We start from the raw sequence: 24,140 nt of genomic DNA, 5'->3' as shown, positions 1-24,140 counted from the left end.
CCGTTGACCACAAACCTGGCCGTAGTTTCTGGGTACAGAGCCAATATCCAGCCCATCCACCTCTGGCCCATTCCAGGAGATGCAAAAACCTCCCCCATGATGGCCCAACACACCCGATTGAACGCCTCCGCATCCAGGGACAGCAGAAGCGCCCCCTCATACTGCACGGTCCACAAGCCCATAACATGGAGGGTCTTCTGCATGCTATCCGCTCCCTATCTAACACAAACCCTACCTGATCCGGGTGGATCAATCGGGGAAGGTACGCCTCCAAGAGCGTTGCCATAATTCTAGCAAAGATCTTAGCGTCCACATTGAGGAGGGCCTTTCCTGGTTTTAGTATGACAGCTATCAAGGCCTGGAGTAATGTCGGCGATATTGTATCGCTCACCGCTATCTGGTTAAACGACTTGTCCAAGGGTTTCGCCAAGAGTTTGATATTGCTTATAGAAGTCAGCTGTGAAGCCACCCTCTCCCGGGGCTTTATCTACCTTCAACCTATTAATGGCTCCCGGCACCTCTTCCCACAGTTATCTCTCCCTCCAAAGCTACCCTCTCCAGCCCTGTAAGCTTGGGGAGGTTTAGCTCAGCTAGATATTGGTGCATATCCTCCACAGATTCCTCCGCCCACCTAGTATATACAGCTCTTTATAGAAGTGGGCAAAGCACCCAGCTATTTCCACCCCTCCTTTCTGGACCTGACCCACTCGTGTCCCGGATTCCCTCCACCCATCTTTCCACTCTACAACCCCTCACCCTGTTTGCCAGGAAGGTCCCCACTGCATTCCCCCCCCTCTCATACTACCTCTGGCCGATGTATCTCATTCTCTTGACTACCTCGCCAATTAGGACAAAGTTCTTATCCGTTATCTGTCCTATCGCCCAGTAGAGCCCTGATTTCCACGTTAATAGGATTCAGTTGCAGCGCCATCTCACCCTTCTTACGGGCTCCCTCTGCAATGAGTAAGCACGGAAGGTGGCTTTAGCTTCCTCCCACTGTCGCCATACTGGTCTCCTCATTATCATTAGTTTCAAAGTAGGCCTGTATCTCCTCCCCCAGAAAATCCCTGAACTGGTCCCTCAAAAGGGTATCATTACATATCCACCTAAAGGTCCTCGGGACCTCCAGTAACCGCCAGTTCACCAGTTCGTGGTCTGACCACGTAATGGCTTCCACCCTCGGGACCCCTACCTCCCCCTTCTGCTCCCTTGGTATCAACAGGAGGTCAACCCTCGTGTATGATTGATGAGGGGCGTGGGAGAAAAACATATAGCGCCGGGCCCCGGCCACGACCTGCGCCAGATGTCCACCCAGAAGTGATCCTGCAAAAGGTTCCTCATGGTGAGATGGTCTCTCATAGCCCCTCTAATCCCTAACCCCTTTCCAGACCACCAATCTAGCTTGGGGTCCAATATCAGGTTGAAATCCCCACCCAGCAGCCTTGCTCCTTCTGCCCACCCATCCATTACCCTAAATATCTGGCGTAGGAATCCCACCAGCCCCACGTTGGGCGCATAGAGAGTGGCAAGCGTGATCTGTGTTCCCTCGTATGTACCTTTTTAATACCAAGGAATCTCCCCCAAACCCTGTCTTGGTCTCAATCTCCATCAAACGAAATGACTTGGCCAGCAATATACCCACCCTCTGAGTGGCCCAGAAATTCCTTCCCATCTCTCCACCCCTTGTCGATAATGCGCTTCTTGTGAGAAAAGGACAAGCAATTTCTGTTTGCGAAACATGTTACTAGTCAGGGATCGTTTGTTTTGAGAGTTCAACTACTTTACGTTCAGTGTACTGACCACCCCCCTCAACCATACCCTTCCTTCGCCCACCGATTGTTGCCCCTCTTGTGCCCACCGAGGCTTAAAGCCTCCTCCACGTCCGGATTCCATAGCATGTAGTGCCCTCCCTCCCCCCGCCACCCATCCCACCCACTGTTCCCCTAGATCGAGGCGTCCGTTCATCTCCCATTCATGCTGGGCGTGGCTATCGGACCATCAGGGATTCGTCCCCTGCCGTGAACAACATGATGAGTTCTTCCGCTCTTACCACACTGACCGATTCGGGGGAGGGTATATGCCCCAACAATTTCTGAACTAAACTGAGCTAAATACCATGAGTCCCGGGCCCACCCTCCCCAACTGTGTGCTCTCTACCCATGGAATACTCTTCATTGTCATCCACTTCAGATGACAAGCAAACTTCACAGCTGACTCCTTCTGTCAGCTGGAAATAACTAAACCATAACCAGCCCTATGTCGAATTGCCTCCCTAGAGGCCCTTTGGTGCACTAGGGGTGCCGCATGAAGGCCGTAGGCGGGCAACTTAGTCTAGTGTTTCTCCTCTTCAGGTGTCCTCATTCCGCGGGGTGGGTGTTAAACTTCTGATATTTCCAGCCTCCTTTCGCCCTTCGCTTCCCACGCAAAGATTCCGGGCCCCTAGGTCCTCGATTGGGATTCGATCCTTGTCCGCCATGTTCCGAAGCAGGACTGTCCTGGCTGCCAACCAAATCTTACATAACCCGTTGTATGTCCTCTTCTGCCACCAGGTGATGTCTTTCCGCCTCTCACTCGAACACCAGCGAGAAGGGGTAACCCTCGCACTACTTCACCCCCCCTCTCCTGTAACCACCTAGTGAGGGCTCCACATTTCCTTCGCCTCAGCAGCGTGTGGGCCGAGAGGTCTTGAATAATGGCCACCTTTTGAGTCACCATAGTTTATTTCCTTTATGCCCTTTGCTTTCTGAAGGATCCGCGCCTTGTCTGCATAATAATAATGCATGCCGTGCTAGGACAGACCGTGGGCACCAGGCACCTCCACCTGCTCGGTGTACCCTGTCTATTGTGACCCTTTCACCTGCCACCGCACCCAGGACAATCCTTATTCTGTCCTGCACGTTTTGCTCCAAGCCAGCTGGGATCTCACCCTTCGCTTTCAGCAGTCCGAAGATCCTGGGATTCGTCCACCTCTCCCTATTTTCAATATCCTCCACATTGAGTCGTAGCGCCTCTTCGCGTCTTTCCATTTCCATGAAGTGTGCCTCCATCTGTGTTTCCAAGAGTTCCATCGACGTTTGGTTAGCCTCAACCCCATCCATCCTATCCTCAAGCGTGGTCACCTTGGCTGTCCCGTTGGCTAGTTTTGCCCCCATGTCCGTCCTCATACCCCTAATCTCTTCCAAGATGGTCTGTATGTCCGTCTTTATGGAGCCTGATTCATCCTGGGGCGGAGGCGCTCCCCCAGCCTCCGTCATGCTATCACCTGCGTGAAACTGAAATTTCGCCAGTGACTCCTTCCAGCTCATAGAACCACCACTTCCCTTTTGTGCTTTTGAGAGGTCTCAACTTTGGTTCCACGAGCCCACAGGGACCCTTGCGCATGGTGAATCATTCTATGGGGGTAGGGTGCCCCCCCCGGATGCCCCCACAACCCGAAGCAACCCCCAGGACTCTTTGAAGACAGGTGGGAGGGTTGGTATCTCCAGAACCGATCCGCTGGTCTCCCCCTCTCCCCCCCCCCACCCCTTGCAGCTTTTGTCTCTGAGTTGGACTTCTGTGTCCCTTCAGATGCGTGGAGGGGAGGTCAGACTCAGTGGTGAAGGTCTCCACCCCTTGGTTCTCCTGAGGCCACTCCAGGCTTTTGCTCCGCTGTGACGAGATGGAAACTGTGTGGGATGGGTGGGGGGTCTATGCCCCAGCCTCCAGGTCCCCGTCTCCCCTTCTTCTGGGCAGCCGTCTGTCGCTGTCATGCTGCCAGTTCAGCTGGTGGGGCGCCCTACACTCCTCACCCGCTTTGGGGTGTGACTGGGTGTTGTAGTCAACCCCTTGTGAGCCCTAGGCTCCTTACCTTCACAACCTGCTTGGGCCGGTAGTCTGCAGCTCACGTCTCGTCTCACAGTGCAAGCACCTGAGTGTGCTGGCCCTCCGTCTCACCTTACAGCTCTGTGGGTCTTATATCCATAATGTCTTTGATGCCGCGTGAGGTGGGCCACCCTTTTTTCATTCCACGTTGGACCCACAACACTTGTTTTCTGTCAGGAGGTTTTTTAATGGTTCAGTGCACTGATGCAGGTTCTGTGAATGTTATTTCAGGATCTTCTTTAACGCTGCTTGGGGTGGGTCTCCCTTTTAGTAGTCCGCGTTGGACTCGCAACACTTGTTTAGCTTCAGGCAATGTTTGGTGCACTAATGCTGTGATTCAGAACGTCAATTCGGGCGAGATCGGGAGAGTTGTCGTTATCTCCCTCTGATCGCCTCGCATGCTTCAATGTCCTCGGGCCGTGCCACGGGCCTTGCTGTGACCCACCAGTGGCTTCCAACCAGGTCCTCCCACAGGCCCCCCGGGTGGCCGTTCACTAGTATAGGCAGCCCGCCCTTGCCACGGATCAATGCCGCTGCCTGGAGTCTTCGTGCGTGGCGCACCCCTCACCTGACTAGGAGGGCACTGCTTGCCTCTGTTCCTCAGACGGGAGCACCCGCTCCCCACAGAAGACCGCACTCCTGTAGTGAACTGCTCTCCGATTCGTCAAACCCCCGGCAGAGGGGGGGAGCCAGCACCTCCAAAAGTGCCCCGGCACAGGTCCGGTTGAAGGCAGTAGTCCTTAAACAAAACTGGGCTGAATCTTCTGCTGTTTACCATCTGTGCACCTCCCCCTTTTGGGCCTCACGGTTGCCACGGCCCAGCTAAGAGCCTCCTCTGTCCCAGAGAGCAGCAAGCAGCCACGGCTTCTCTCAGGAATGTGCAATTTCCCTCCTCCTCCTTGGCCCCACACATTCAGCAGTGTTTCCCACAGTCAATGGAGCGTGTGGTGAACGCAACTGTTGTTTGCCATATCTCTGCTATATTCTCACGGCAGGGGACGGAGCTAGGTGCTTAGGCGGCCATCTTGCCTGCACCCCCCCCGCCCCCCCTGGTGGCCTCCCCTTTCCGCTGTATGGTGTATAAGGGTTACAAAGGAAACCAACATCTACATTTAAATTCATGAAAGTTGTCACATTGCTATATGACTTTACACAGAGACCATGAATACGAATGTCACTTAATGAAAGTTCACAATGTCCCTTGTGTTCACGGAAGGTGGTGTGAGGCTTGGCATCTCTTCATGGTATCTAGATAGTTTATCCGATCTTCTGTCAGAAAAAGCACTAATGTGGATCTCTACTTCTTGCTTTGGGTGAATTGGGTTTTCACTGTCAGCTGGAAGTTGTGTCCACTAAATGTCATTCCTCTTCCCTTGCCAGTCTGTCTGGTACTCCTTTTCAATTAGATAGTGAGGCTCTGGTCCCAACAACCTGCTTACACCAGATCTTCTCACAAACATGTAGCCTTTGCTAATCATTATCCCAACTGGTGAATTATTTCTTTAGTGGAAGATTAATTTTGAAGTCAGTTTCTGACAGAGTGCTACTTTCTATGAACTACAGTGCTCATCTATTTTTATCGTTCTTTTCTAGTTCTCTACAGGCTCAATTTTAGAGCAAGTATTTTTTTTTTTAATATTTTTAAATGCACAGCATCTGCATGTTGGTAATTGTAGGACCATACTTTAAATTGAAAAAGCAAAACCTGAATCCCAAATGCTGCTCGGTTTGAAAACCAAGATTGGTATGACGTGGGGCCAGTTGGCAGAGTTCTTCTTTGATCTTGAATGCATACCTAAAGTTTTCTTTCTTTTGCTTTGCTAAAAAAGGGTCTGTGATCAAAGGTGTAGCTGACATTTTAAGCACTTAAGAATTGAAGCTGAAATTAATAGAAACGTTCCTTTTGGTAGTGAGCATGAGATGAGTTTTCTTGGTTGAACAACATTTACATTGCATTCAGGGAAATATCTGTTGTCAGTCATGGGATATTCATTAATATTACCAAACACTGAATTAGCTGTGCCTATTGGCAGGATCTCGGCGATGCTTAAGAAACCACATTAAATCTTGCCAAAACCAATGAAAACCTATTTGGGTTGATTTTGTTTTAATTGGTCTGTGGGAAAGGGGCCAGGAAAAGTTGGGAGATTAATGAAAGGTGATAACTTTGGGGTGGTTGTTGTCTTCAAAAATCCAAAGGAGACCTCTCCAGAAATGTGTTGAAGACTAATGGTCCCAAAGGATGGTCTTGTGGAAGGAGAAAATGATGTGCCATATGAATGTGAAGAAGGCATTGAACTGGTGGCCTAAAGTAAAATTTGATTCGGGTTGACCGATTCTTACCTGGACTGCTTGGGAACCCATATGCAAATAAAATGGAACACACATTTTCCATGCGACTAGTTTTTGACATTGAATTACATCACAAATGATTTACATCACACTAATAAAGCCCTATTTTTGTAATTGGACCAGCAGGTTGTTGAAGACGAACACCTGATAATAAATTCAAAAGAACTAAACGCAAAGGAGCCTATTATGTTTTAATCGGCCCTGTCTGGGCCAAGGGCCTGACCCGCTATTTTGCATTTCACCTACAAACGAATTGCTACTACTGTTACTCACCAAAAGACATCGCCATGTGTCTCCTCCCTCCACAGCCCATCCCCACTCTCACTAGGATTTGAATGGCCAAGTGTCATGATGCCTACCTCTAAGGAGCCAGGCCGGGCCCAGCAACCCCAGAGGCAGACATCATTTTCCCCAGGGAAGTCTCAGCGGGCCCAAGTCGGGGCCCTTTGGACTCAGTCCTGGCGCCTTAGGCGCCAGGCTCATAGCGGACCCCAGTCCTGGCGCCTTAGGCGCCAGGCTCATAGAAGAGGATATGTGTTTAAGTGCTTGGGTGCACACATACCTGGTGCAGACCTTGCTGCTTCATCCAGGCCCTCTTGAGGCCTGAATGGGACTACTTTACCTGTAGGACTACTTCACCACCCGGGTGTGGTCGGGGAAGGATACATACCTGATTGGTGGAAGGATACATACCAGGAACTTCTTCCAAGGCTATTTAAACCCCACCCGAACAGCCACACGTGCTTCGCGTTGTTCTGCACCTAGCAGCTGGACGCTCACCGTGTCAGCTCCTGCATCCTGACTTCAGCCACGCCTGCCAGCACCCTGGGACACCTGCAAGGGGAGAAAGGAAGAGAATAGGAGAAGAAAAGCCCTTACCTGCTAAATCTGCATCCCGGAGTCATTTCTCCAACGGCCCTGAAAAGGAAGACATCATTTTAAAGGCATTTCGTTTCGATCGCTGCAGCACTGCATTTTAATCACCTTGGCAAGGCGCTTCCATCTTCAGCAGCGATCTTCCGGATTCAGCTACGCCCCGGCGCCTAGAGGAAAAAAGACAAGAACAAAGGTGAGAGGGAGAAATGGAATAAGGAAAGCTCAGTTTCCTTTTAAGTCTTACCTGTTGGATTATTCCCACTGCATTTCGGGTCCTGCCGCTTCCTGGCATCTCCGGACCCCGGCCCCTATGGGGAAAAAAGACAAAGACATTGAATGAGCGAATGCAAAGACATTACCTGAGCGCTCATCCAGAACTGTTTCACTTCGGGTCGGCGCCATATCTCCGGCACTCCGAACCCCGGCCCCTAAGGGGAAAAAGACATAAGCATTAGCGCTTGCTGCAATTAGACAACGAACATTATTATTAAGCTTGAACTTTTGAACAGAACTTTTACAGTGCCTTACCTGAACAGTCAAGCTTACCTGAACTCCCATCAATCCTCAATCCAGTGAAGTAACTGGGTTTCAACGCGCCCCTGCATCAGAAGCAGGATGGAGAGCTCATCCTTCCAAACCCTAAGGAGGGTATCCAACGAGCCAGGGAAGCCAGAATAGAGGGGCCCTTCCTGTCCATCTTCAGAGTTCTGCGCCTTCGACGCCGCGCCTCCGTGGGAACCATGTTAGCGTTACACCAAGTACCCTGGGTGCCCCAACAAGCTACTCTAGCAAACCTCATCAATATTGCCCTTGACCCCATCCAACATCCACGAACCACATGCACACGCCCTCTCATGTTGATCAATGCTGGCCCAGCAGTCGCTCACGTTGCTGAGATCGATGTCCTCGTCTCCTACAACAACCCTTGATGACCTGTTCATCACTGAAACATGGTGTACCCCATCCTCCCCACATGTTTTCGACATCCTCCTACTCCAAAGCTACTCCATCCAACATGACCGACCAGGAAGGGCAGGAGGCGGAATGGCAATCATCCACTGGAGCGATTGGCCCTGCTCCATCACCCCCCCGCCCCCTCCCAGAACAAGCTCATTTGAATCACTTGCCTGCCTGTGTTTCCTCTATTGCTCAAGGAATCCATCGCCTCCCACCTTATCTGCAGACCACCTCAAAGCAGTGACTTTCATTGCAGACATCTCCCGCTTACTCTCCTCTGCCAAATTAGCACATTCAAATAATGTTTTTTTTTGTGATTTTAATTTCCCAGAGTCAAAGGCTGACATCCACACTCGAAGCACGCTTTTCGCACTGAGCACTTCCATGGACCTTAAGCATGTTGTGCTCTCCCCATGCACAACAAAGGCAACACCCTAAACTATCTTCACATCATCACCCTGCATCACTTGTGCATTCCCCATCCCACTTGACTGGTCTGACCATGCAGCCATCCCATTATCAGTCACCCACTTGACTATGGCTAACAAAGGCCAGATTAAATGCCCCATCACTCAACGCTGCTCTTTCAAAACCTTATGGTTCAATTAGTTGGAACCAAACTTTGCAGACTTCCCCACCACAGGGAGTGCCTCGGGCCTCCTGGAATTATTCAGCAACTCTGCTATAAAACTGGTGGACATTCATGCCCCCCTTAAATCGAGCCAAGCTGAGACCAAACAGTCTGCCCCATGGTACACCCCCGAGCTAGCCTCCAACAAAAGCTCAATCCGAGCCCTAGAGAAATGGAGGTGCAAAAACCATAACTCTGGAGACCTCAACAAACTCAAGTCGAGTTGTGCGCATGCACGAGCAGCAGATGCAGACGGAGTAGTCAGCAGCTCCCGGCGGCCACCATAAATATTCTCAATTATCTGATTTTCCCTCCCCCCCCCCCCCCCCCCCCCACGGGCAAACCTTCCAGGAATCACCGCCTGCCCGACAGAACATCCCTCAGACCAGCCCGCCTGAGATCAGAGCAGGGAAATGCAAATCCGGAGCGTTGGCCTCGCGGCCCTCTGCGGACTTGGAGGTGCCACTCTGGAGGCAGGATCCACTCCGGGCTCAACCTGCGGCTCGCCCACTGCGAGTGCCCCAGAGGCCCCCTTGAGCCCAGGCTGCCAGCACAGCTCAATCTGAAGAATAGGCGGAGGAGAGGAGGCATAGGCCGGCCCCACCTCCCTGTTTGCATTGAAGGCCGACGCAAGCGAACCGCATTGAAATCACAGCGCCGGCTGACCCCTCCCCCCCCACCCCCGGTCCCCAATGCACCATAGACTGAGACCATGATGACCCCGTGACAGCCTGACCAGCCATCAGCCCTCCCACCCCCCCCCCCCCCCCCCCAGCAACGTTGCCTGCGCTCTGGTGGGCGGCCCTGCGGCAGTGGAGCGGCCCCAACACTCGAGCCCCAAATACAACGCACCATACCTGGGGGCCTACGAATCCACTGCAAGCCTCCTGTGACTACCTTCGCGGCCAGACCAAGTCACTAATAAACTGCTTGGTGCACAACTGTGCCAATACTGGGGGGGATCTATCTGCTGCACACTAGACTACTAGGCCCTAGGCCTCGCCACTCTCCTCCATCCCCCCGCCTAACGCTGTGGCCGTGTGGGGGGCACTGCATTGCACCTGGGCCTGACGGACAGCAGGAGACACAGCTGCATTCACGCGGATGACCGGACGTGCTCCCAGGACCCCCAACAGCAGATTACACATAGGCACCACTGCACCCCAGAGGATCAGGCCCACAAGGCAACGGTGAGTGCGGACTCCCCTCCGACACACCCCCAATGTGGGCGAACACAGCAAGCGGCCGCGCAGGGGGAGGCGAGCCACGCACGCTTGGGGTTAACTGGCCACTAGTCCAGACATACTGATGCCTCCTGAGAACTGCAACACCACTGTAACCAGCCTCTGCACCATAAACCGTGCCAAATCCCAATGTGAACGCCGCCCTCACGTCAGGGTGTGGACAGACTAGGTGAGTCCCATCTGCCCAGGTGCTACCTGGGCGACAACCCTCTGTCACCCTAGTGACCATCCAGTGCCGCGCTATGCAAACCCAAGGCCAAAAGGGGAAGAGGTGCAAAAAACAAAGACTCCGCAACCTGGACCCAACACTGCAACCCCGACCATGACGAGAGCCCGGGAGGCGTGGGATCCACCCAGGAGTGGGAGGCCCGCGCACCACCTGCAACCAGTGTAAAACCCCCTGCGACACTATCCGTACCACAGCGGCCACCAGCTCACAGATACGCACGCGCCCACTGTGAAAAGTTGTACCGCCGCAACCACCCCTCGGCAACGCACACTGCACCTACCAACAAGAACTAGGCTTACATACCGCTCAATTATCTGTGACGCAATCTCTAGGACTCCATAGGGTGCCCCCGACATTGGACTCTTGCGCGGTCTGACCCGGATCAATAGACCAGGCCACGCCACATCCTACCGCTGACCCGGCTCCGACTCAGAGACCACAGATATCCGTCACAACACTGCGACATGCACGATGGGTAAGGACAAGAGCAAAAGACAGACCCTACAGAGCAAAATGGACCTCTTAACGGACAACATCCCCCCAAGCTCCAGACAGTGACGACCAAGGGGAGGGAGTTCAGGGCGGTGTCATCTCTCTTATCGACTTAATGAGGGCGATCAGCGACTCCCGAGCATCTCTGGAGCTAAAGATAGGGGGCCTGTCAGCATGTGTCTCCTTCCTCTGCCAGGACCTTTACAAACTAGCATCTAGAGTTGGGGAGTCAGAGCAAAGGATATCCGACACAGAAGACTCACTCAGACAAATGGTGGAGCAGCTCGAATATCGTGCAGAAGACAGCAAGGACAGGGCTCGACGAAACAATCTAAGGATCCTCGGGATCCCTGAAAAAGAAGGCGGCTTGAGTGTAAAACTCTTCCTTGAGGACTGGCTCGCCCATATCTTTGCTCCCAAAAAGCTCTCAAAGTTCTTTTCGATTGAACGGGTGCACAGTCCCCACTGAGAGGCCTGTCCCGGGTGCCCCACCACGGACAATCATTGCACGCCTCCTAAACTTTAGGGACAGAGACGCCATTTTCCAGATGGCCCGTGCTATGGGGCCTGTTGCGTACAACGGATACCGCATTGGGTTTTATCCGGACTACACCAAAGAGGTCCAGAAGGCCTGTCATTCTTTTGACTCTCTGAAGAAAAAACTGCATTCAATGTCCATCAAATATTCTCTTTTTCCTGGCATTACTGAAAGTTCACCATGACGGGACCACCCACGTGTTCTATGCCCCGAAGGAGGCATGGGATTGGTTGGAAACTCAACTCCTTAACAAAGGACCCCGCAGATCACCACAGGAAAGAACCGGACGGAATGACGTAGCAGCCTTCACACCGCCTGACCTCTCTGGACCAGTAATCTGTGACTGCACCACAACAGGCCGAAGGGACTACTGACAATGGATGATCACCACCACACCCTGACCTTTGGATGTGTCCGTATGTACTAAAAGGGAGTGTTACCATCGACCGCCACTTCTCTGAGGTGCCCTTGCCGCTCCAGTCTGGGCAACTGCCACATGATGATGCACGTTAATGTTTTCATTGTGCGCCCTGTTGGTGCTAGGTTTAGGCTGCAGGTGCTTCAGGTTGGGGGGGGGGGGGTGGGGCAAGTTGTTTATTGGAAGTGGTCGAGGCAGACACACTCACCACTCAAGGTTGGGCACGGGTCAGAACCATTGGTGGGTGGGTCAGGATGCTGTGCAGAATAGGCAGGGGCCCGGGGTGGACGGGGCCCTAGGCCAGGAATCCAAGCGCCTCCCCCCCCGGCAAATGTCCTCTATATACTCATCAATGGCACATGAGTCACCTTACCATGCTCACCTGGAATGTGAAAAGGCTGGGCTCTGGGGTTCAAAGACGGCTCGTCCTCCAACAATTGAACAGGCACTCGCCAGATATTGCCTTCGTCACAGAGACACACTTGATGGGCACAGAATGTAGATTTTTCAGGAAATCCAATTATACAACCACCTTCCATGCCGGGTTCTCCAGTGACTCCCAGGGTACCATGATTTTGCTGCACAAAAGAGTCCTGTTCCAATTGCAGGAACTTCACGCAGACCGGAGTGGCCGCTTTGTGGTGATCACTGGCGATATTGGGAAGACCTTGTGGGGCATTGTGGCAGCCTATGCCCCTCCCCCGCTGACACACAAATTCCTCAGGGACCTCCAGGAGGTAATGTTGGGGGCACTGGCAGATAAATGGGTACTGGGCGGGGATTTTAATGAAGTCATGGACATCCGTAATGACAGAACGCATGTGGGCAATAGAAACCCTGACACTCGAACCAAACTCCACGCCCCCTGGAGTCGGAGGAGTGGGTGGAGGACCTGATGTTCCCCTGCAAAATAGGCATAGATTCCAAGCTAAGGTTAATACAGTACAAAATACTCCATCAAGCCTACCATTCCTGGGCTGCGCTCGCCAGGTGGGGACTTGGGGAGGAGGCCCACTGCCCCAAGTGCCCCAAGTGCCGTAGGGTACCCAGCACTTTTTACCACATGCTCTGGGAATGTGATGTTCATAAATTCTGGCGGGAATGCATGCATGCATGAAATCTACGCGGTCTTGGCTAATCCGGCCCCATTGGAACCTAAGGCTGAACTATTGCGCATCTGGGGGGAAACAGACCACACAAAGGGTGAAAAAACATTTTTGGCCATAGCATTGGGCCTCACTAAAAGACTGGTGGCCACCACGTGGGGGGTGCCTGACGGGCCTACCATTAGCAGATGGACCAACGAAATGGACAGGTGCGCGTCCATGGAAAAACGGATATACGCCGCCAGGGGTTGCCCCGGCAAATTTCTGAAAATATTGGGCAGATGGTCCGGCACTATATGACTCGGGGTGTCTCACCACTTGCCTTGAAACTATTGTCTGTGTTTCTTGCCCCACCCGCCATGTGGGGGCTGCCCCCCACCCCCTGTCAGCCCACCTCTCCCCACGAACTTCCTCATGCCCACCCAATTCATGAGGACCAGGCCCATTTGACCACTGTCGATACATGCCTAATGTTTTTGCTAATTTTGGTTGATTGACTCTGTCTGAATGTGTTAATCCCGTTTAAGGATGTTGCTGGATGACAGGTATGCCCGCCTTTTTTTTTTTAAACCAATAAAAAGAATTTATCAAAAAAACTCATCCCTGCACGCAAACCGTAGGATTCGGATTACCGAGGCCAAAGTTTCTTACTAATCTACCGCCATTGCGGCAGCCTCTAACAGGAGCAAAGCCCTCTTTGAAGCAGTAAAGCATTGTTCCAAACCCTCACCTGACCCTGAGGTACCAGCAACTCAGGAGAAATGCGAAAAAATAGACACAATCCACAATCCAACAGACCATTTGATCAACCTCACGCAGCATTGGCATCCCCTGCACCATAGCACTCGCACTGATCCTCTGGACAGAATTGGAGATTTCTCTCCTCTTTCCCCTAGATCTCTTAATGATTGCCTCCCTCAGCATCATCAATGCCTCCCTCACAGAAGGATCATTCTCAGAAATCCTCAAGACTGGTCTCCTATGACCTCTTTTGAAAAAACCAACCCTAGATCCAGATGATCTGGCCAACTACTCGTCAGAATTGAACAACTCCACCTCCTAAATGACTATTAGTCAGGGTTCCACCCAAAGTGTAGCATCGAGGCAGCCACCATCCAGGTGGTGGATGATGCTCTTCAAATCATGGATACGGACGACTCATGCCTCCTCCTCGTCGCCCTTGACCTCTCGGCTGCATTTGACACCATCGACCACTGCATCCTTCTCTCCCTTGCTGACAGGATGGGATTCACTGTCCTGATTTTGTTTACCTCCTACCTCTCAGGCAGACATCATGCTGTCAAGATGAACTTGTTGCATTCTAACCAAGTCCTTCAAGGCTCCATCCTCTCACCAATCCTTTTTAACCTTTAAATGGAGCCTCTGGGCACTCCCCTTAAAGATCCCAGTATAACCATCCACCAGTTGTACTAGAGAGTATATAGCGTGCAGGACATCATTCGTCTCTGCGATTATCTAGCCATCATCCAGTCCTAGATGTCGACTGCCTACCTCAAACTAAACCCATCCAAGTCTGAATTATTGGTCTGCCCACTAAAAACAACTTGTCCAACAATGGCTCAATGATGTGTGCCTAGAAGGATTTGATCTACAACTCTGACTCTGCAAAATCCTCACACTTCACCATTGACAGCAGTCTGTTCTTCCAGAAACACATAGCCAGGAAGGCCCAAAAAGCCTGTCTCAGAATCTCTACCCTTCGAAAAATGAAACCCTCCATGCTTCTGCAGGACATCTGGACTGTAGTGCCAGCCCTTGTGGTCTCGCACATCAATGTGGGGGAAATGCTCTCCTGACAGGGCTCCCAGCTGCTCACTTGGCTCTCCTAAAAGCAGGCCACAGTGCTGCAGCACAACCTATTACAGGAGCGTGCACATTTGACCGAATTGCTCTCATTTTACACAAACTACATTGGCTTCCACTCCAAGCCAGGATACTGTTCAAGACTGCATGTATTATATGTCATGTAATTGTTCTTTTATAACGCTTAATACTGGGGACGAGATTAGAACCTTTGTTGCTATACGTTGTCTTGCTTACCGTTGATGTCCATCATGAGTGCTATATGCCCTGGGTTTAGCACACATTTTGCATATGGCTCAATGTTTTATGGGCAGCATGTAATGCAGCGTTTACACCACACATATACACGCCTATATCACAGAGTAGTGGGTCTCTGATGTTGCCAATGTCTTAATTAAAAGCCACTATCTGTGATCGAGACGCTGGTTGGGGAGGCATTTAGGTTGCCTACATTTCTTACCCGCCTCATGCCACACCATTGGCTCCTGTCCACGGTCCTTCACAGTACGCCCTTCAAGATGGGCTCTGCCTGGCGGTCCATTATCCGCACGAGACAGTAGGCTGCTTCATGCTTGAGCAGCTCGAACGGGTCCTCTAACGCTCTTCAGATACCATGCCCATATACTGAAGAGCAGGCTTTGCTTTCAATGGCGGGAACCCTGCTCTGCTACCCCAGTGCTAGGTGCGTGAAAGTACAGACTTTTGCTTTCAGTTTCAGAGTACTGTAACTTTTCATGGTTGCTAAGCAACCACTGTAAAGTTGCAGAACTCTGAAAGCATGAATCCCCAGAGTGGCTCCGCAGCCCAGGAGGCAGCCGCCGTGCTTCCGTCCTGTTTTTTCCAGTCCATATACAAAAAAAAATAGTCATTGCTGTGGCAATGAAGGTTGCAGCCGCGACCCCCAAATGACATCCATGCTGTTAAGAACCCTGAGAAAGTCTGCGATTGGCAAACCAGGTGCCAATCTGTAGGTGACAGACTCCAATCTCTAGCCCCAGTATGCTTTAATAGGATGGCCATCTCCCTTACCTGTTAATACCTGGGCCTAAGTTCCAGAGCATAATAGTCAACCTGCATACTGATCGTGAAGCAGCCTTGCCCAAGTCTTCGACCTGCCAAGACCATTCAATTGACAGCAAGGGTTTCTGCTGGTACTGACTGCTTCTTCCAACTACATTATTAGCTGCAGACCCAAGGGTTCTTGTCCACCTGCCCCTCTCTGTCCCCTGGCCTTTGACTCAATGGAAACCAGCAGAGTTGCAGAACCTAGAGAATCCCCTGCTTCTAGGAAAGCCTTGCTGATCTATCACGGAGCAGACCTACAGAAAGGTGTTACAAGCTGAGAAATTAAGCTGCAACGATCTTCACTAGTACTATCTTCACCCTCCCTGTTCCCTAACACTGCCACTTTTATGGATGCAAATGTGCATCTAATGAACCTAGACTCTACCATGGTTGAACTTATTGATGTACTGGCTCATATGTTGTCGTCCAGGCACCAGCAAGAATTAACCAAGAAATGGTTTACACCTGAATTAAACTCGCACAGATGTTAAAGTAAGAAATGCAGAGAGAAAATGGCCATGCAATAACACCAAAGAATTTTGAAGATTTTTTAAACAAAATGAACGGGTGTAAAAAGGAAATGTTGAAAGCAAACAAACACTTTTGTAGAGTCCTAATCTATATTGCCCAAAACACCTCCAATTCACTGTCCTCTGCTGTAAGAGAGCTCTGCAATGATGCAGACACCACCTCCCCAATTTAATCACAAGAACTTGCAGAACAATAAGTGGCTCACTTTGTCGAAGTAATTTTTTATAATTATCCATATAACATACTTTGTTAAACTGAAGGTAGCCTGGGACATAACCTTCCTTGTTAGTCCTTTTGATTCCATAACAGCTGTGAGCAGCTTCTCTCTGCCAAATGCTTGGGTTCCCCTTTGGACCTGCTACCACCAAGGTTATCGAAAGAACTCCACCCGCTACTCGCAGAACTCATTCTCCAGGTAGTTGATACTTCTCTTTCCTCTGGTACTTTTCCAGACACCTGGAAACGCTCTGTGATTAAACTTCTATTGAAAAAGCCGAAACTGGACCCTGGTCTTCTGAATAATAACCCTCAATGTCTCAACTTTGTTTTTTTTTTGCAAAACAAATGGATAGAATTGTTAGTCAGATCCAGGAATTTGTGGAAAATATGAACATCCTTGATAATGTTCAAATGGGTTTTAGACCATCAAGGAACACCAAACAAACCTCTCTTGAGTTCTGGATCACCTGAAGGAGACTATGGATCAGGATAATACAGGGGCCCTAATTTTCTTAGATCTATCAGTGGCATTCGACACAATCGACCAATGAATCTTAATTGACCGACTACACACTGCTGGTTTTACGGGTACTACTCTTAAATTGATCCAGTCGTTCCTAAGTAAACTTTCACAACAAGTTATTTTGGGCCGTGCATATACCAATCCTACCGTTAGAGATGTGGTGTCCCACAGTGTACATCCTTCTTACCTATCCGTTTTAATCTTTTTCTGTCTCCTAATGGAGATTGAGACGGGCCGAGGTTTCTTTTTTTTTTAGTTTTTTTTTAAAAACTATGCAGACACCCAGGTTATTGTAGACCTGATGGCTAGTGTCATCACATCTGAGAGAATAGAATGCTGCTTAGCCTCCACAAAAGATGCGATAATGCCAACTCCGTAAAGATAAATTCCAGTAAAACTGAAATCATGCTGATACAGGAAAAGCTGAACACTTGGGCTTCCTTATGTTGGTCCAGAACCTTTGGGCCATGTCTTGATTCTAAACATTCTCTTAAGAACTTAGGCATCCTTCTCAATCAAGAGCTCACCTTAAAAGTCAAATCTCTTCAGTAGCTAAAACCTGCTTCATGAGATTAAAGAAAATCAGACCTATTCTTCGGTTTCTTTTTCCCCACCAGGCAATGGTCCTAAACTCTCTCTTGCCTGGACTACGGAAATAGCTGTTACCTTGGACTCCCAAAATATGCCATTACCTATCGCCAAAGAGTGCAAAACTCACCAGCCAGACTAATAGTGAAACTTAAGAAATATGTCCGTCCTGTACTGGTTCAATGCAGAAAAACGGATCATTTTTCAAATCATGTGTATTGTCTATAAAAGTCTCCAACTTCCTACTGCTCACAATTAGTTTTCAATTCACACACTACACCTCAAAACACTCTCTGCGCTCTACTCTGGACAGGAAACTCCTTGTCCTTGACTATCGGAAAGAACAGCAGTGGGGTGGGGGGCACATTTATTTATATAGCACCAGACCAAAGCCTGCAGGCATAACAGCGCTAGACAAGACAACAACAAATAACAAGTAGCTAAGATCAGTCATGATATAGGGAGTTCAGAAAGGAAAAGAAATCATTGCAAAAGAGCAGTTTTCAATCCACGTTTGAAGCCAGCCAGGGAGCTAACTGCTCTTAGGCCTCGAGGCAGGGCCTTCAACACCTTGGAGCGATATAAGGGAAAGACCCCTGATTCACCAACGTTAACCTAGATCTTGGTACCTATAGGAGACATAAGTTATTAGATCTAAGGACCCTTGGGCCAGGAAGCCAAGAGTATACTTGACAGATAACTGGGGCTTTTCCCATATATGCACTTTTGCCTAATGCACAGTAAACGAAAAGAAGTTCTACTTTTCATGGGTATCCAATGTAAGGATTTCCTGGTTGTTGACACATGGTCAGTTTTTCGCTGGCCCTCAACGACATGCACTGCATAGTTATGAATGATTTGTAAATGGGTGATTTACCCTTTACCAGTGCCCTAAAGGAGGTGGTATGAATAGTCTAATTTTGACCCAATAATTGCCTGAGCGATGGTCACACAATTGGTTGTGTTAAGGAAAGGTCTAAGTTGTGCAAGCAGTTTCAGGTAGTACGATGTACCAGAGACCAGACTGTTGACATACTTCTTCATGTTGAGTTCCTGGTCTAGAATTATTTCCAGGGTCTTATCTTTGGGCCTAATTGCAATGGTATACCCTGCAATCAAGAATTGCTGTTACTCCGAACTACAACTTGCGCAACTGGGGCGCCGTGCCGGTTATCATAAGCTCCGTCTTTTCATCGTTGAGTGCTAAGCCGTTGTCCACCATCCAGGTTTCAATAAGACTAAAGATGGAATTGATGGTGAGGGAGTCTTTGCTAGAATTGCCTGTTAGTGGAATAAGACTCGGTGTGTCTGTGTAATTAGCATAAACCATGCCTTCGGCATCCAACATTTCAAAGCGATGCAGTGTAAAGATGTTAAAAAGCATTGGCGATACACAAGAGCCCTGTGGGACTCCAGAAGTCATCAGAAACTCTCCTGCCATAGAATCCTCATGAAAAACTTTGGCTTTGCAGTCTGCAAGAACGGATTTTATCCACTTAGCTGCTGCTGGAGCAAAGGAAGCCGCATTAAGCAATCTGGTGATAAGTATAGAATGGTCCAAAGCGGCCGCCAGATCCAGCAGCATAAGGAGAGCTGTATTACCTTTCTCAAAAATGTGAAAGATGTTAGTTTTGATAACCAGTAGTGTGGACTCACTGCTATGGGCACTCCTAAACACTGTTTGCTTCTGATCCAAGATTTCATAGGAGGACAGGAAATCCTGAATTTGTGTGTAAGCTACCCTATCCAAGATTTGCAGCCAGAACTGTACATTGGTGATGGGGCGATAGTTAACCGGCACACTGGGGTCTAGATAAGGCATCTTCAGCAGGGGGAGAGGTCCACGCCTGCTTGATGGAAGACAGTATATCATTTTCAGGGAAAGAAGTGTTAACAAGTTTGGTGAACAGAGGTATCCGCTGAGTGACACAAGATTTAACAGTAAGCACAGGACAGATGTACCTCTTGCAATATGAATTTAGGGCAGTCACTGGGACTGAAATTTCGGAGATTCTGCAAAAATGTAAACCTACAAACATAGCTGAAAAAGTGTGTGGTCTAGCAGTTTCCATATTAGCATTGGTTCTATCCAGAGTACCACATTTGGCTGCCTAAATGTTTTTAATCTTGCTTGTCATGGCATCCGGTATAGACGTGCCCCAGATTGTCTTTATTGACTACAGACATGTTGGGGCAACCTAATCCACTTCGTAGATCTAACCTTCGGTTATTCCGAAAATATCTAAAAACCTTTCTATTCTCATGGTCTCTAGGCGGTGGCTGTATAATACGCATTCACTGTCATTTCTTCAGTGCCAAGACACTTTTGGGTAATTTGTTGTGCTTCATAACACACCCATAACATCTCCACTGTGGCTGCATCTTCAACAAACCATACAGCTGCTGCACCCTATCCAAACCCACCAAAAATGCTGCTTTGAACCCCCATCAGTGCTTCCACTTGAAGCTCTCACTTGTCTTCATGAGGATGAAAACACAAGCTGTCACCTAGTGAAGACCAGAGAATTGACCTCCAATTGACCTCCAACAGGCAGAAATTGGCAAAGGTACTTATTACTCTACTCGCCTTCAGAAGGTGCCCGAGTGGTGTTGAAGCAAGTTTCTATCCGTAACCTGATCACCATCTCTAATATTGGAATCAATATTTACAGTTGTGGACTGCAGAGGATCTGACCGAGTATCCCACCCAGCGAATGAGAAATCTTTTTAAGTGAATACAGGTTCTACACTACTCGATGACGAACCTAGTTCACTAGGATGCCAATTGACACTACCTCATGGGTTAAAGACCTTACACTGCTTCGACTATAGACTTGTTAAATCCATGTCACTTACCTCTAGCCTGCAACAGCACCTTACCTACCAAAGAGAGTCAACGTATATTTTTTGTATAGGTTTATCCGTAATTCAGAATCCTATTGTTTTCTTTTTTGGGCCACTCCTCTCTTAGAATTGCCCTTGCTTGCTCGACCCAAGCTTACCTTTAAGTAGCAAAGAAAGCTTAAGGATTTTCACTTTGCCTACGTTTAGGAAGGTAGCCGCACTCCCCAAACATAAGGCGAGGAGATTCCTCATTCTTTTCCAGAAATAGGATTGTAGAAAAATGACCACGTTTTGATTTGTCTGCGAAGTTACTATACTCTTGTCCTCCAATTCCTCTACATTCACAGTCGTAATCCAATTGAAGCTGTCCAAGGCAGTGGTCGCACTTCTAGCCTGATCTAGGCTTTGGCAATGGTAGAACCAGGACCATCCTCACATAACATAGCAACCCACCCAGACTTTCTGATCGTTGATAGCCAGCCTTACACCATCACAATCTGTCATTGCAGAGCATAGCTGTGTTTCTCCAGTATACCTCAAATGTGGACAATAAAAGCTTCCAAAAAGGACTTTGTATTCCTTCAGTTGGAAGAGATTCTACTTCTGGTGACTCAGAATGGCCATAACCCTATTTCTTGCCAGAAAGTGTATCACTTTCCCTCCTATATTTTTCAAAATTAAACTTTTCTTCTTTGGCCATAAAAAGGCATATTTAGCTGCTATAACTGAAAGCAGAAAGTCACCCACTCTGGTTTTGTCAACCCCCCACCTCACATGTATTATCATTGTATGCCTTTTCAACCTATTCACAAGGAGAATGTACGCTATCTTTCTTGGAAAGTTCGTGAAAATGTAGGTCCTATGTTGCCACACATCAATTCAAAGTCATTTTAGACTTTTGTAACGAGCAACACCTTTGGCTACCATTCTTTTTTTTTTTTCAAACCCTACTATCCAGTTAAATATCAGCTCACACCTTATATATGAGAAGGGCTCTTGGTTATAAGAGAGCGCAAAGAATAGGCGAAACAACTTTTATTCAAATTACTGAGTTCTAAACAGAGGGATTCCAGCATCATAGCATTCAATTTCTAGATAGATGGATACTGTTTGTGTTTTTCTGCATGCTATAAAAAAAATGCTAAGATAGCACTATTAAATAATATTTCAGTGGCTGAAATAGTAACTGCATAACCGGGAAGTGTATCCACACTTCATCTTGGTCATTACTGGTTGGATTCATATGCAAGTGAGGATTGTCCTGTATGTCAAGGCGCTTTTTCAGATAACATTTGTAGTACAAGACTGACTTCTTCTACCTTTGAGATCTGGGATGAGCTTGCTATTCATGAATGTGATCCCTTGGTCAGGAGGGAAAGTTTGTAATCTTAGCTCTTCATCATGGACAGTTTCATTGAATTGCAAACAACCTTGACCCTTCCCTTGAAGAGTGGCATACTAGCCAACAGACACACTTCCTCTCTCAAATAGAAAAATAAACTGAGGCTGAACGGTCACTATACTGCATGATGGAATACTGGAGCATCATAGTTGATTCTCTGTTCATTGCTCACTGTTGATCTGTTTCTATTTTCTCTTTTTTTCATAGGAGCCATGTATATTCTATGGCTTCCAAATTGTGCTTTTGTGGGTGAACTTGTAATACATTTAAAAAAAGGTAGATTGGCATCATTTACATTTTAATTGGTTCTGAGATTTTATGATTTTTTTTAAGCGCGCATTCCTTGATCCCCTTCATAGGCAGTGTGATTCACTGTTCATTAATTTAATGAAGATGCCCATTATACAAAACCAGGATTACAAGTAAGTATATTCTCTCTATATAAAAAGGTTATAAAAAAATCAGTGGTTGCATTTCCATGCAATAATCAGTTAGTGTGCTTATTTTATTAGGACTATAAATACATGTACAATCTGTTTCACACAGGCTATTGCGTTGCCGCCTATCGCTAAGTGGCCATACCAGAATGGATTCACGTTTCACACCTGGTTGCGGATGGACCCAGTGAATAACATTAATGTGGATAAGGATAAACCATATTTGTATTGGTGAGTGTTCAAATGCAAGCCATTGTCTATCAACGCTTATTAATTGTGCCTTTCCTAATGTGAACTAATTTACTGCCTTGTGTTAATGCAAGAGAAACATTTGATTTAGTTTGGTCTCACTTTGTATTTCCTTGTAGTTTCCGAACAAATAAAGGACTTGGTTACTCTGCACACTTCGTTGGTGGCTGTTTAATTGTGACTTCCATTAAATCGAAGGGCAAAGGCTTCCAACACTGCGTGAAATATGATTTCAAGCCTCAAAAAGTGAGTACATCTTGTAAATCTCAGCCTTCTACATTAGACACCAGTGAAATGATTTGAGTGTGTGAAGGGTAAAGAATGCAAAGATGCACTCCTCAAATTATGGCTTATTACTTCAGATGAGAGCTTTATTTATTTTAGTGAAAGCCCTATCGGCCCATTGCTGCTCACCAATTTATAGCGATCAGTCCGTACAGTAGCTAATAAAATGCATTTTGTGAGTGCACAGTGACCTATTGCTATATGTGACAACATGGATGGAGGGGGACTGAAGATTAACCACAGATCAGATAATTTGTCACTGAATTGCTTGCCTTAGAGACTCAAGTATTTTTCGAAAGCAAGAGCGCATACATTTTAAAAGGCTGCCTTCCAAGAACTTGCATATGAAACTTTGGTATCTTCTCTCATTCTCTCTCTATTCTCTCTCTCTCTCTCTCTCTCTCTCTCTATATATATATATATATATATATATATATATATATATATATATAATCTGAGGCTTGTGGCATCTGCTTAGATCACATGCTGTGCATAGGCCGACATCTAGTGGAAGCTGCAGAGTATTACAGTTTGTTTTTCGAAACTCGAAAAGGGGCGTCGAACTAGGGCGTGCCAGTAATACTATCTCTAGTGTGACGTCCACTGTACCCATGATCCCTCACGCGTGTAGGACCTTCAGATTGTTTTTTTCCGCCATACTTTTCGGAAGCATAGTTGCGGAGTTCCCTGGCTTTTAGCCATTTATCGTACAATTATCAAAAAATTCCTGTTCTCAAACCCCACGCCGAAGATCGATGCCGGTACTTGAGACCAAGGAAGAACAGCCGTCGAGACTACACGATGGACTTTGGGCCTTGGAAGGCCTCTGGCCTCGGCCCTGCAAGTAGGTAGAGTGGGGGGTGGACATACTCACACACACTCGTTTTCCTACATATACCCGCCCGCTGCCAGATATTGACATATGGACAGTACTCATTCTGCCCGAAGTGCAACCGTAAATTCCCCTGGGTAGATAAACATAACACCTGTAACCTGTATCTTCCAAGGGACTACCCCGAGGCAAATTGTAGAGCTTGTAAGCTCTTCAAAGCCAAGACACTTAAGGACAGCTCCACCAAGCGTTGGGCCCACTACGCCAGGCAACTCTAGGCCATGGACGCAGTGGGTTCCTTAGTGATGGCAGAAACGCCGCCGTGTATGACAGGGAGGGCACAGGGGTGTCGGCAGGCACCCTAGTGCAAGCCCCCGACCTCGGAGGACTGACCGGCGGGTCAGTTATGGGGACAACACCCGGCGGCAAGAGCGCTACCCACACCTCTTCCACTAAACACACTAAGCCCTCCTGAGATTTGGCACGTGTCGAGTGATCGGAATAAAAAGCCACATAGAGAGCCGGCCGCCGAATCGGTGTCCTCTGGGCGTTCCAGGTCACGGTCGCCCCATGACACACAGCAACCATCCACAATTGCTAAGAGTGCCACACTATCTAAAAGTCTCCGAGGTATGGT

The 24,140-nt window shown here is 48.4% G+C and overlaps 1 protein-coding gene across 3 annotated transcripts in view; it reads left to right on the top strand.

Moving 5' to 3' along the window:
- LRBA (LPS responsive beige-like anchor protein) overlaps positions 1–24,140 on the top strand; it is a 3,444,508-nt gene that overhangs the window by 179,976 nt on the left and 3,240,392 nt on the right. For all 3 annotated transcript variants that reach the window (XM_069631262.1, XM_069631261.1, XM_069631263.1), the window contains exons 6-7: positions 22,247–22,368; positions 22,506–22,632. In XM_069631262.1, coding sequence (XP_069487363.1) covers positions 22,247–22,368; positions 22,506–22,632 — 249 coding nt within the window. The remainder of the gene's footprint in view (positions 1–22,246; positions 22,369–22,505; positions 22,633–24,140) is intronic.

This window comes from Ambystoma mexicanum, chromosome 6q (genome assembly GCF_040938575.1).
Source record: "Ambystoma mexicanum isolate Mex_15411 chromosome 6q, UKY_AmexF1_1, whole genome shotgun sequence".
In the NCBI taxonomy this organism is placed as follows: domain Eukaryota; kingdom Metazoa; phylum Chordata; class Amphibia; order Caudata; family Ambystomatidae; genus Ambystoma; species Ambystoma mexicanum.
The sequence above is the reverse complement of the archived record's forward strand: the minus strand, read 5'-3'. Positions and strand labels throughout refer to the sequence as shown.